The sequence below is a fragment of the Echinops telfairi genome, unplaced genomic scaffold (genome assembly GCF_000313985.2).
Source record: "Echinops telfairi isolate 266 unplaced genomic scaffold, ASM31398v2 ScPeMD7_7400;HRSCAF=8409, whole genome shotgun sequence".
NCBI lineage: Eukaryota > Metazoa > Chordata > Mammalia > Afrosoricida > Tenrecidae > Echinops > Echinops telfairi.
The window spans coordinates 45,265,083-45,278,886 of NW_022111300.1; the positions used below are offsets into that span (position 1 = coordinate 45,265,083).

At 50.0% G+C, this 13,804-nt stretch overlaps 1 protein-coding gene across 1 annotated transcript in view; it reads right to left on the reverse strand.

The window, feature by feature from the left end:
• Positions 1 to 2,179: 2,179 nt before the first annotated feature.
• The window catches only part of CCBE1 (collagen and calcium binding EGF domains 1), a 213,231-nt gene continuing 201,606 nt past the window's right edge, over positions 2,180 to 13,804 (reverse strand). The window contains exons 7-11 of the mRNA XM_045296239.1: positions 12,782 to 12,902; positions 5,595 to 5,734; positions 5,461 to 5,496; positions 4,567 to 4,602; positions 2,180 to 2,463 (exon numbers count right to left, since the gene is read on the reverse strand). Coding sequence (XP_045152174.1) covers positions 2,269 to 2,463; positions 4,567 to 4,602; positions 5,461 to 5,496; positions 5,595 to 5,734; positions 12,782 to 12,902 — 528 coding nt within the window. The 3' untranslated portion in view covers positions 2,180 to 2,268. The remainder of the gene's footprint in view (positions 2,464 to 4,566; positions 4,603 to 5,460; positions 5,497 to 5,594; positions 5,735 to 12,781; positions 12,903 to 13,804) is intronic.

A 13,804-nucleotide genomic window follows, 5' to 3' on the forward strand; every position in this document is an offset into this window, starting at 1 on the left:
CACACACACACACACACACACACACACACACACACACACACACCAGTTGCTTCAGAGCGGTGGTGACCATGCAGAAAGTCACACACACACACACACACACACACACACACGCCAGTTGCTGCAGACTGGTTCCAACGCCAAGAGACTCGCCCCGCCTGTGTGTCAGGGGAGGACTGGGCTCTGTGAGGCTGTTCAATGGCTGCACTGTCTCAGAAGGAGACCTCCAGGTGCCTTTGGGTAGATTCGAACTATCTACCTTTCAGGTAGCAGCTCAGCTCTTCACCATTTGCACCACTCAGGGGCTCGAAGGGCCATTTGGGACACCGAAGATCAGGGAGGAAGACTCGAACAGGTGGACAAAGGGGTTGTGAGCGTCAATTGAGAAAGTGGAACTGGAGAGACCTGTAAGCTGCCTGTTAAGAACCGAGCGGTCCCCTGATGACATCAGAGTACTCTGGCCCTGGTGATGGCGGGTCCTGAGAAAGTGGCATCTGATGGTGCCCTCCACCCTGGGGCACAGACCCTAAACACCCTAACCCAGACCAACGGCCATCAAGTTGACTCCAGCTCAGACTGACCCTATTGAGGGTTTCTGAGACTGGACCTCTTTACAGGCACTGAGAGAGCCATCCTTCTCTACAAAAGAACTGGTGGGTTTGAACCACCAACCTTGTGGTTAGCAGCCATTTGTCTAACCCACAGCACCAGGCCGGGCCTTGGGAAAACATGCTTACTGGGGCGGTTGGAAAACCGCCTTCCACCTTGGTGGAGGAAGGGAGATCAAAGAGGAGGCCAGGGGAAGCTGGGGTTTGCACTCAGTTAAGAAACATTTGAGGAAAATGAAATGGCATGCCAAACAAGGACTTCGTTTCCCCCTCTCCACCAAGAGAGCCTTCCTTGTGTATTGTCCAGCAACGCTGGCAGTCTACACAAAGACTTCTTGCACCAAGGAGAGCAAGCGGCTCTGCATTGTGGATTGGGCTTCAATGGCAAGAAAGACGTTCCAAATCCTACCCCATTAGCCCAAGCCTGCCATCTTCACCGAGTCCTCTGGGACATTGAGTCAGTCTGCATCATGTCCTGATGGTACCTTCTGAGCACCAGACCAGCGCCAGGGTGTCTGGGCCAGTCTCCCTCTTACTGGAGTGCCCGTGACCTACGAGGTATCCAACCATTCGATTAAATAGCTTTCAAATATCCTGGCTATCCGGGGGCTCCCTGCTGTCGTGTGAGACAGGGCCTTCCGAATAGAAGACTTCTTCCCGCAGTCAGAGCCACTGTCTTCTTCCAACTGGATGTTTATCAGGAAGCATGGTGTGAACACGCTGCAGCCACAGGTGAGTTTTAAAGTCTGGAAATTAAAAACGCTCACTGCCATTGAGTTAATTCTGACTCACATTGACCCTACAGGACAGAGAAGAACCACCCCTATGGGTTTCTCAGGGTGTAAATCTTGACAAGAACAGACAGCCTCATCTTTCTCCCATGGAGCCGCTAGTAGATTCAAACTGCTGACCTTGTGGGTGGCAGCCCAGTGTGTAATTCATTACATCACCAGACAGCACGAATCTAACATACGTCTAGATAATCTCCATCTTCCCTCATCTCTAGTCCTCCTTAACTCTCTCCTTTCCGTCACCCAAACTGGGACACAAGGTTGGAGAAAGGGCAGGATGTTCAGGATGCATTTGACGGACAAGGGCAAAACCCAGCTCTTCACCACGGGGAATGCGCAGGGCCCACCCGATGTTCCACTGCTTGCTCCAATTTTGACACTAGAAGAGTTAAAGTCCACTGTGTGTGTGTGTGCGTTCTCCCATTTTCTCCCTGTTCACCTTCCCATTTTCCCTTTTTGGATATTCTTCCAAGTTTTAAGACACTGTCAGAATACTTAACTCAGGACCCCATGATACAATAGGAAACACACGAAAAGCTTCTATGTAGCCCACCCCACTGGCTTTCAGGGGAAGTGTATCAATCATTCATTCACTCCCTTCCCTCTCCTGGCTCAAGTAGGGAGCTCCAAAAAAAGGGGGCTGGAAGGAAAGAAGCAGGGAGAATCTGGGCAAAGGGAATAAAACTGTATCCCTCTTAACTATTTTCATCACTCCGGGTCTCGAAGGGTCACTCGGGAAACCCAAGGTCAGCGAGTGTGCTTCGGTAACGGATCTAACTGCAGGCGAACACACCCTCTTTTCTCTTCCTCCGGTGTGACCCCACTGGCTTGTGTAAGGGTAAAAGTTTCCAGGGGTCCCCAAGGCTCTGGACTCAGTTCTCTTTGGGGTACTCATCTCCAGAGCCAAAGTCCATGGTTTCCGGGTAGCTGGCAAACTCCTGAGGTAAAGGAAACTCCTCTGTTGACGAGTGAGTCTGATGTCCGAACACCTTCTCCTGCAGCTCGGCGATGTCGTTGCGGATGTCAGCCAGCATCAGCAGCAGGAAGTCGAAAGAACCAGGAGGTCCCTGCGCACATGGGAGGGAAGGAAGTCACGCTACAGGGGACCGGCCTCGTGCATCAGCCAGCCTCTCCACAGGTCCAGGACTTAGAGACTTAGGCTTGCTGCCCGCTCCGCCTTAGAGAACTTGGTGACCCCAATGGAGTCAATATAAAGGTGGCTTGATTCGCCCCGGGCACTCTCAAGGGTGCATTCCTATCGATTCTCCCATCTCAAGTGCACATTGAGGTGACAGAGAACTGATCCCTCCTAGCTCCACCCAGACCCCCAAACCCACTGCCACTGAGCTGACTCAACTCCCTCAGAGCCTAGAGGACAGAGAAGAATTGCCCCAGTGGATTTCCAAGGCTGTAAACCTTCACAGAAGAGGGTGCCCGATTTTTCTATCAAATCTGGTAGGATGAGAGAGTAAGAAAATCACCACCCAGGTTACTTACTAAACTCTACCTCTCCCCCTCAGACAAGCTAGAAAGAGAGTTAAGAAGACAGTAGAACAATGACTGAGAGCCTAGGGTTATGTTGGTGCGTGGGCCTCAGCCCTGCCTCTTACTAGCTCTGTGATGTGGGGCAAGTTACTTAATCTCTTTGGGCTTCAGTTTCCCCATCTGTAAAACAGACTACAGTAGTCTGAGGACGCCATAGGCGAGGCTTTAAAGAAGTTCAAGGGCTTTCAGAACTCACTGCCAACTCACAGTGACCCTGGAGGATGGACTAGAACTGCCTCTGCGCTTTGGAGCCTGTACCTTCTCACTGGCATAGAAAGCCTGAGGCTTCTCCTCTGGAGAGCCCGGTGGTTTCGAACTGCTGACCTTGTAGCCCCAAACATAACCTATTACGCTACCAGGGCTCCTCTGGAAAGGGCTTGGAGCATAATAAATGCTCAAAAACATGATACATCCTTTTTTGAACATAATTACAATGTCACTACAACCTCACTGAAGCTGACGGTGCAACGACACCAACACTTCATTGATAAGAAGTCAAACAAAGCTTCTTATTTGTCTACTGATCACACACCCATTTTATCATGATCGAAACCCACTGCTGTCAGGTTGAATCTGGCTCATGAGGCCCCTACGGGCAGAACAGAATCGCACCATGGGATTTCCAGAGCTCCAATCTTACTATAAGCAGACGGACGATCACATCTGTCTCTCAAAGAGCAGCTGGTGGGTTTGATCAGCTGACCTTTCAGTTAGCAGGGGAGGGCTCAACCACTGTGCTACTAGGGAGACCTTTGATCATGACTGAGGATTAAATCTTCATTTCTATGTAGTGCTGGGGAGGGGTGTTGGAGTGGGGGGGCATGGTTACAAAAACAAAGGTTGCCAAGGCTGCCGCAGTCTTGGATGCAGCAGCCTTACATCTGGGAAGCACCTGGTGTGTGTTAGCACCATCGCCCCTCATGACAACCACCTGCCCGTGTGGTTGGCCAGACTCCACCCCTGGTTTTGCCCAGGGGAGGAGGGGGACGACCAGAGACGCTGGGTGACCTGGCCATGGTCTCACAGCTTATATGTGGAAGAGTGGAGCTTCTCCCTCAACTGCCTCGCTCTCTTTCTTCACAGGCAGCCGAGTCACCTCCACTCTCTGCTTTCCGATACTGTGGATTTTCACGTCGGGGGCCCTGGGTCGTATGCACACCTCCAGCTAACTTCTCAGCGGTCCCGGACAGCCCTGTGCCTCCTTGTTGATTGCTACTGATTTTCACAGCAGTTTCTTTTGCTGTCGAGGGGTGGCGATAGGGCCGGCTAGGGCTATAAATTGTGGCTGTCCGGAAGCGTGCGGAGTCCGGGTTTTGATCTTTGTTTTCTTTCTTTTTTGTCATGGTCCTTTCAAAGGTTTTCCTGACCTACCTGGAAACAGACTCACGACACACTGGGGTTTTGATCCTTCAGAGAAGACATTCCAAGTAAAGATCAGCGACAGGAAAAGAGGAAAAAGAACAGAAAACAAATTGGAAGTTAAATCCAAACCAGCTGCCGGAGGCTTCCAGGCCTTTTCCTGCCTGTAGGGCTCTGCCGAGGCAGCTGGGCGAGCAGCTTTGGCCAATCCGACCCACTTACAGCTCAAGGGAATGGCATTCCTGAGGGCGCTCCGTGCTACTTACCGGAGACCCTCGGGGCCCAGGCTCGCCTCTCTCCCCCTAGACGGAGAAAGGCCAGGGTTAGCTTTCTGAACCACGTTCGTGCCATTACCACAGTGCCCGTGAGTCACCCACCACCACCACCTACCTCCGTGACTAAACAACAAACATTTTTAATTGGAAACAAATGCTAAGATTGAAGCAAGATGCACAGGGCCCCTCATTTGAACAGAACTGCTGGGGAAGGGGGTGAGGGTCAAGTGTCTCTCACCCCGATTTCCTGACAAGAGGGATACATGCATCTTCAGCAAAGTAACTCAGCCCCCCTCCATCAGTCACTCACACTGGCTTCCTTTTGAAGCCGCTCCCAGGCACCCATTTCCCCAGAAGGGAATGGGCCTCCAGGTGGAGATTTGAACTTGTCAAAGGAATAGAGACCAGACGGAAACCCACCCCAACCCTATGAAAGAACACTGGCTAAAGAGAGAAAACCTTGGGCCGTGCACACTGTTAAGAGTTCATCTGTTCACTGCGAGGTTGGAGATTCAAGACCACCCAGAGAGCTCTCCATCGGCCATCGTCAGCCCTGTGGGCTACAGCTCTGCTCTGGCATCCATGGGACCGCCAGGAGCCAGCATGGACTTGATTGCTGATGGTTTGTGAATGGTTTATCATTAGAACCCAGAAGCCTATTGGAAATACAGGGGTGATCTCTTTCCCAGGAGTGGTTATTATCATCATCGCTATCTGGTTGGGTTCGTCTTTGAAGACAATGCTTTCCAGAGTTTCTTTCCTGCCTCAGTTTCGCCACATGCATGTTGGGGATAGACAACGTGCTTCCCAGCCTGACTTGACCCCTGGCACAGTACGTTGACACAGAGAGTCCCGAGGCTTGTCAAGACCAAGCATCAGACCTACCTTGGAGCCGTGTCTTCCTGGTGCACCTGGGGGACCCTGCAAGAGAAAAGTGCCCGGTTTAACAGAGGGAGAAAGCGTGGGAGAAGACAATCACCAATCACCAATAGTAAGTGGGTCTCCAATAACATACTGACCACAGGACCCCTCCGGCCTTGCTTAATGTGGGACAGATCAGGAGCTGGCCCCATGGGTCCCATAGAGCCCCGAGGACCAGGCTGCCCCGGAGGGCCCGGCATTCCTGGGAAGCCTGGGTTTCCCTTGGGTCCAGGTGAGCCTGTAATCAAAGAACACCACATTAGTGCCACCACCTGAGACAAGGACAAGGTGCTCTGGCTGACACAGAGTCCAGGAGTCCTTTCAGTCACTCCCCTTTCCATTCTGTCCCAGGGATTTCCGACATCTCCACTAGGATGTTACACAGGCCTTTTAAACGCAACCTGATCAAACTGGCTTACCCTACTCCCCCTCTGTGCATGCACCACTAGTGGCTCTCGCATTAGAGCAGTTGCATGAGCACCTTCTTAAATCATTCCCCCATTTCCACAGGCTCCGTATCCAACCTGTGGTCACTCCCCCACATATTATGCCTCTTGAACATCTTCTGTCTGTGTACCCCCCCTCTCCATCACAGAACAACAGTGGTCATCACAGCCAGGGCAGCAGTTATCATGGAGACGGTCAGTTATGGAGACAGGTGTTGGCATCAGAGACCTGATCTTGAATCTTGCATATTCCACCGGACCTCTCTGAGTTTCTTTAAACTTCAGTGGTCAGGGCAGCAACAATCAAACACAAACTCCTGAGATTGAGCCAACTTCCATGCTAGTGTTCTGATAAAAGAAAGACGCCTGTCTCCAGGATTCATTAGTATGTACCTCGGTCTTCACTGTCCCTCTGCCAGTGGGGTCTGGTGTTCATTAAAGAAGTGTGAGGCACACACAAAGCAAAACAACAAACCATTATCACAATAACAATCAAACCAACCCCATTTTCAAGAGACAAGTCAATCAATAGACTCAGACTCAGAGATGATGCAGGTGTTGGATCAGGTGGGGATTTAACAAGACCAATGACCGATATTTTAATGAGCATCAAGTATAGGGGAGGAACAGGCAGCTTATGTGAACAGGTGGGGGAATTTCTGCTGAGAGATGGAAACTAGAGGGGATCTAGTGGTTACAAGTGGACTGCTAACCCCAAGGTAAGCAGCTTGAAGCCACTAGCCAGTCCATGGGAGAGAGACAAGGCTTTCTACTCCCTTAAAGAATTAGTCTTGAAAACCCGCAGGGACAGTTCAAGCATGCCCTAGAGCAGGTGTCCTCAAACTATGGCCCACGGGCCACATGTGGCCCGCCGAGGACATTTATCAGGCCCGCCGGGTGTTTTTGCCCTGCTTGTATTTTTACTTCAAACAGTGTGCATAGGAATTTGTTCATAGATTTTTTTAAACTATAGTCCGGCCCTCCAACGGGTCTGAGGGACAGTGAACTGGCCCCCTGTTTAAAAAGTTTGAGGACCCCTGCCCTAGAGGGTCCCAGTGAGTTAGTTGGACTGGATTAGATGGCAGCGAGTTTGAGTTTTTTGAGAAGTAAAAAAATGGCACGATTGCAAAAACAGGATTATCAGGAGACTGGTGACTGTTGGGAAAGAATCAGTAAGCTTAGAGATAAGTCAAAATTATCCAAAATGAAACACAGAAGAGGAAAACAAACAAACAAACCAAAGAACAAAGGCAGAACATCCAAGAGCTGTCGACAGCATCTAAGAGTCCAACATATGTATAACTGGAATTCGAGAGGGAGAAGAAACCCCTACAGCGGCTCCCTCTGCACACAGAACGAAGGCAAACTCCTCGGCAGGGGATGGGAGATCATCCAGCACCAGGCCCTTGCTTTCCTCTCCAGGTGCGCTTTTCACCACTGCTTCCTTTCCCATCACCTTTCAGCACCATCCTGCCCACAGAGCTGTGCTAGAGCACAGCTCCCCGCCCGGGCCACTTCTTCTCCGTTTTATCCTTCGCCTCCATGCCTTTGTGGTCACCACAGATCACATTTCTCTGAGAGAGTCTCTCCTGACATCTCCCATCCCCTGTGTAAGAGAATTAACTGCTTACTTCATTAAGCACAATCATACCCCGTACACATACACAGCTATATGCATAGGCTGTCATCCTCTGAACATTCCTAATACTTGAAAAAGGTACGATTTTGTATAAAAATTTGGATTTCTGCTTTCTTTTAGAAAACATAAAGAACCCAGTCTGGGGCTCTAGCCCCTCATGGCCAGAACTGATCGGAGCTTTATGCAGGGAGCTGCCCCTTCAGCTGGGGATGTGCGCTTCCTGGGTTAGCACATTGAGATAGTCACCATTTATTGTGCCAACCTGGTTGATAAACACATGTGGGGTTAAGTGAAGGGCGCAGAGATAAATGGCTCGGTGAGCCTCGTCTTTAGAGTTCTCGGGTTTCTTGCTTTGTGATGGTCGGACCAGGATGCAGCTGCCTTAGCCAGTTCCCTGTGTCAGCTGGCAAGGCTCACTTCCTACAAGACATTTCCAAGGAGAAGCTGCATGTACCTACCCTGATGCAGCCCTGGATGCTGGAACAGCCGTGTGGAGATCCCTGCCAGCGCCGAGATGCTGACACGCTCACTGATTCGGCTTTCCTCCTGCAGTCGGCGTCATAGTGTGTGTTTTGTGAGATGGAGGAGGACTTTGTGGATTGGTGTCAGACAGATGGGCTAATGTTGGACTTGGGCAGCACTGGGTTTGGATATTTTCTTGATGTGCACTTACCCTCTCTATAAAACTCTCTCATACATATGACTTTCTGTAGATTTGTTTCTCTAAGGTGTCCAGACTGACACACCCATTGTGTTCCCTTCACCCATCTAGGCTACCTACTCAGCTTCTGTAGCCATCTGAGTTTCAACTCTGTTTTAGACTTCTAGGTCCTCAAAGGCATGGCTGTTCCCTTTCCCCACACATTCTCACAGAGTCCCTGGCACTTAGTAGGTCACTTAACAAATGCTTCTTTCTAAATGGTTGCAGGGAAGAGGCGAGGCTGATGGCTGTGTACCTGGTCAATTTTATTCTGTCACACCTCATCCCTATTATTGACACAGCACAGTGAGAAGATGGAAGAGCTTTCACACAACAGAAAACAATGCAATATAGCAAAGAATAACTAGGCCAACACTTAAGGCAAGCAGTGTTTTACCCAGCCACATTTCACCCCACTGCTCTCAATGTGGTTTCCAGGGAAGCCCTGCCAATGTTTATCTGGACAATGGGCCACCTTTCTCCTCTACCCAATCCACCCAGTAGCTCAGGGACAGGGTAGAGGAAGCACCACACCTGCATTTGCACCATCTGAGAACCCCAAGGATCGCATGTGGGGTTGCATGCACACAGTGGTGTTGACATCACGAAGGTAAAGGAGCAGGGCCCACCCCTCAATAGTGAAGCCCAAGGCTCCAGCCTGGCGGTGTTTCCTGAATTGGTGCTCTAGTCCGTGATTCATCCCAGGCTTGGGTGCTGGACTTTCTGTAAAGAAGAAGAGAACCTGATTTTCTCTCTTGGGGCTCTGATACATCACAGTTGTAGGTATCCCTGCCTGGGACACTAGGTGGAAACAGTGAGAAGAGGGTGGGAGAGGAAAGAAAAGATGCTCCCTGGAGAATGTCTCCTCCCCTCAACCACTCTCTGCCCATATCTTCAGTAGTAAAAACTCAGCAGGCTCCAGCAAGCACCCTGGACAGCTCAAACCATGCTAGAAGGCAGCAGAAGGAAGCCAGGGCATTGGCTGTTCATGAGGAAGAAAGGCAGCCAAGTGGCTCTCTGGCTCTTATAGCATTTCCTGTTCTCTTGATGTGTACACTGCCCCGCAGGTGGTCTTTCTCCAGGGAGTGAAGCAAGAACCTTCTCTTAAAGAAGGATGGAGAATACTGCTGAGAATCAGGGTGCAGGGAAACCTCCTGCCCATGTAGGAGCAACAAGAAGCTACCCACAGGAGGCATCTGCTGGACAAACTCCAACACAGCCCAGAGAAACTCAGGCTGGGAGAATAGACCAGAGGATAGACCCATGTCCTTGACCAATTCTCTGGATAAGCCTTAGGCCATTGATGCCCGAAGAATACGAGGAGCCTAAGACCGAAGGGGAGAAGAAGGGAAAACCAACCAAAGCACATACATAGTTTTGGGAGAAACTCCGAACCTTTGTTTCTGTTGACCAGCCAATGAGAACACTTGCTCATGATCCCATGGCCAAAGCCTGCCAGACTTCCAGGCCCAGTGTAAATGTCAAGTTCATGGTCTCTGCAGGCTCCCACGACCTCTCCTTTCCTTATGCTCCCACATCAGAAGAAGTTTGTGCATGGATCCGGACACACATGGATGCTTTTTCATGCCAGGAGCTTTTGCTCTCTCTGACTTGTCTTCCCAACTAGACTGCCGAGAGGTCACGCACAGCACCCAGTACACTGCTCAGCAGGGAGAAGACACTCAACAATTCACAATCACTCCTTTACACCTTTCCTACGCGGTGGGGAAAAAGCTCTTGATGTAGCCATCTGTGGAGGGACTCACGCCAATAGCTGGTAGACTTTGAAACTGAAGTTCTCACTGTATATCGTCTGCTGAGTTTCAGTAGAGTTGAGGTTTTCTTTGCATCAATAAAGCTGGATCGCTAAGACAGGAAGCTGAATGAGAGACACCTGTCAACTGGAGCACACTGGCACAATTTCATGGATATAAAATTCTAGAACAGGTAAGATTCTAGCAGGCCAGTCAGTGGTGGCCCAGGGATGAGGAGGATAAGAGAGTGGGCACCAGGGAACTTTCTGGGGTGCTGGGGAAGTTCTTTATCTTGGTTGAGGGGATAGCTCCCATGGGTGTATCCATTTGACAGAACTTGTCCAAGTGTAAGTGCAAGAGGCATATTTTATTTCTGAGATTGCATTTCAAGAAAGTTGGAATGTACTTGTGATATGCAGAATCATCTCTGTACCAGTGAGTGACCCAAATTAGAAATAGGGTTTTCTTTCTATGTCCATGAGGTCAGATCCACACCAAGTGTGTCTTCAACCTCACTTCTGAGATAGAAAAGAGCAGATCCAGCACAGACACCAATGCAGACAGGGGAAGGAAGCTGCGGCACACAAAGATGGCCACAGAACAGAAATTGAAAAGCACAAGGACCTTCCCCCAGAGCCAAGAGAGTAAGAAAGCCTTCCCCCAGAGCTGGCATCCTGGATTTGAACTTCGACCCCCCTACACCGTGAGAGAAGACATTTCTACCAATCAAAGGCGCCACGTGTAGTATTTCTGTTATAGCATGTCGTAGTTATATAATCGTTTGTCAATTTGCGGAGTAACGAGTGAAGGGGGGGCGTGTCTAGCCTGTCAATCAAGATATAATCAATGAGGCCTCTGTGTGGGCATGGTCTTCTCCTGAGAATTTTGGGAACTCCTGTATTTCCTCTTCGGCGGCTGGAGACACCTTTTCTCTCTGCTGACTTCCTGTGAGACATCCCTGAGGAGAAGCCACATGAACCTACCCCTGGGAACTGCAGCCCTGGGAACTGGAGGAGCCACATGGAGACCCCTGCCAGCGCTGAGATGCTTACAATGCCACTGGATTCACGAGATTTCCCACCCACTGGCCTGTGATCATCTGCACTTGGCATCATTGCATGTGTTTCGTGAGTCTGAAGAAAACTTTATAGATCGGTATCGTACATATGGGCTAATACTGGACTTATGGGCTTGGACTGGACTGGGTTGAGGTGCTTTCTTAATGTACAATTACCCTTTATATAAAACTCTCTCTTATACACATATGAGTTTCTATGAATTTCTCTAGTCAACCTGGACTAACACATACCAGCACTAAGGAACTAAGACACGACTTAATGAATATTCATAAAGTATACATAGATATAAAGAGAAATATAGACACGAGTGCATGTTAATCATCTGAGAAAGAGGAAATAGGGTAGGGAAACTTAGACACAGGCTAGCTTGGGATTGTTCGAGCTGGCTGAAGTGCCCATAGGGGTCATTATCTCTACTTCTTATCAATCAACTTGTCATCTGGCATTTCACATCAATAATAAAAATATATAATCATATATTATAATAATATAATACAAATAATAATTAAAATACAATAAAACAATAATAAACTGACTATTTTGGCCATTAAGGACATATGCCTGGTGTAATGCATGTGGAAGCAAGAAGTGAGAGCAATGCTGGCTATGCGCTGTCGGGGGTGAAGGGTTAAGGGGTCGGCTTGGCTGGGCCACGGTTCTCAGTGACTTGGCAGTTATGCACTGATGTAGTCCTCCTCCTCCTTTTTTTTTTTTTTTTGTAAAAGTGTAAATTGTTCTATCGGGGGCTCTTACAGATATTCTAACCACCCATAAATCAATTATATCAAGCAAACTCGTATATATGTTGCCATCGTCATCTTCAAAACATTACCTTTCTACTTGAGCTCCTCTTTGTTCTACCTCCCCCACCTTCCCACTCTGGTGAACCCTTGATAAATTATATATTATTATTTTTTCCTATCTTACACCGTCCACTGTATCCCTTCACCCATGTTTCTGTTGTTCGTCCCCCTCGGGGGTGGGGGTGCAGTATGCATGCACATTGCGATAGGTTCCCCCTTCCTCTTCCTCCGCCCACTCCTTCCTCCTACCGTCATGGTATCGCTATTCCAGTGACTGTTTCTGAGGGGTTTATCTCTCCAGGCTTTTCTGTGTGTTGAAAGTTCTTAGCTGTATCAATGTACATACTCCAGTGTAGCAGAGTTTGTAAGGTAGAACTGGGGTCATGATCGTGGGGAGCGGGGGTGGGGTGGAAGCATTAACAAACTAGAAGAATGTGTGTTTCATCGATACTAAACTGAACCCTGGCGGGATCATCCCTTCCACATGACCTTTCTGCATAACAGCCTGGCCTGAGGAATCCAACCATGGCCACATGCGTAGAGTGCTGTGTACCATTTCATTTTCTGAGTCTGTTTACGTCTTCCCAGAATAAAGATTTTGTTTCTTAAAAAGCTTTTCATTTTGTTTCTCTGTATTGTTGGGAGTCTTACCCAAGCTCAGCACAATGACGTTTTTCTATTGGCGATCACTGGTTAAGAGCATTTGATAGGCTGGAGGGCTCCTTATACACGTACTCACCCCAGGGTGCCGGGCCCTGGAGCTGCTGCTTCCTTTCTCATGGATGGAGGTGACAGGACACCATCCACCCCCAACTGGGATGAGATCTTGGCACTGCCACCTTCTGTGCCCCTGCCCTCACTCACCTGGGGGGCCCTGGTCCCCTGGCAGGCCAGGCGGTCCGGGAAGGTAGGCATTTGAGGCCAGCGCCTTGTCACCAGTGATGTACTTGCCCAGCTCGACAGCATGGTTGGGGAGCAGAGCGATCTGCGGAGAGAAGAGGACACGCTGGTTTCCCTCGAGAGAGAACGACTCCACTGTAGGGCACACGCGTGGCTTGCAGAGGCGGGGAATCCTCTTGACGAGGAGTCCCCACCATGACAGCCACACAGGGCTCCCGGGGCTCGAAGCTCTTCCTTCCCAACCCAAGGCCTTCTAGGAGCATGACCGTAAGACCCTCAAGGAGGTGAGTCGACACAGTGGTTGCAACAATGGGCTCCAACATGACAACACTTGTGAGGATGGTGTAGGACTGGGCAAAGATGGAAGAAAGGCCTGCTGGTCTACCGCCACCACCACCCACCACCAACAACTACCACCACCACCACCACCTCCACCCACCACCACCACCACCTACCCACCCCACCCACCAACCAACAACTACCACCACCACCACCACCTCCATCCACCACCATCACCCACCCCACCACCACCACCACCTCCACCCACCACCTAACACCTCCACCCACCACCACCCACCACTACCAACAACCACTAACCACCCCTACCCACTACCACTAGCGCCACCAACTACCACCCAGGCCTTGATGGGCTTCCTGAAACAAGCTGCACCGTGGCCTCATTCTCCTGGAATCAGCCCTGCCGGGTCTCCTCTGGACAGCGAGCAATCGGGGCTGGGATAGGTGCACGGACGACCACTCCCATACCCCTGGGGTTCTCAGAGGCTCCACTCCGGGTCTGGATCTGAGCTGAAGAGAGCAGAGTGCCTCCTCTCTGTGCATGATCAGAGGTAGCCATTTGCCAGTGTGGGTGTATTAGTCTAGGTACTTTGGAGAAACAAATGCACGGCAACTCATAGATAAGAGAGTTTTATGCAAAGAAAATGTGCATCACGAAAACATCCCAACCCAATGCTGCCCAAGCCCACA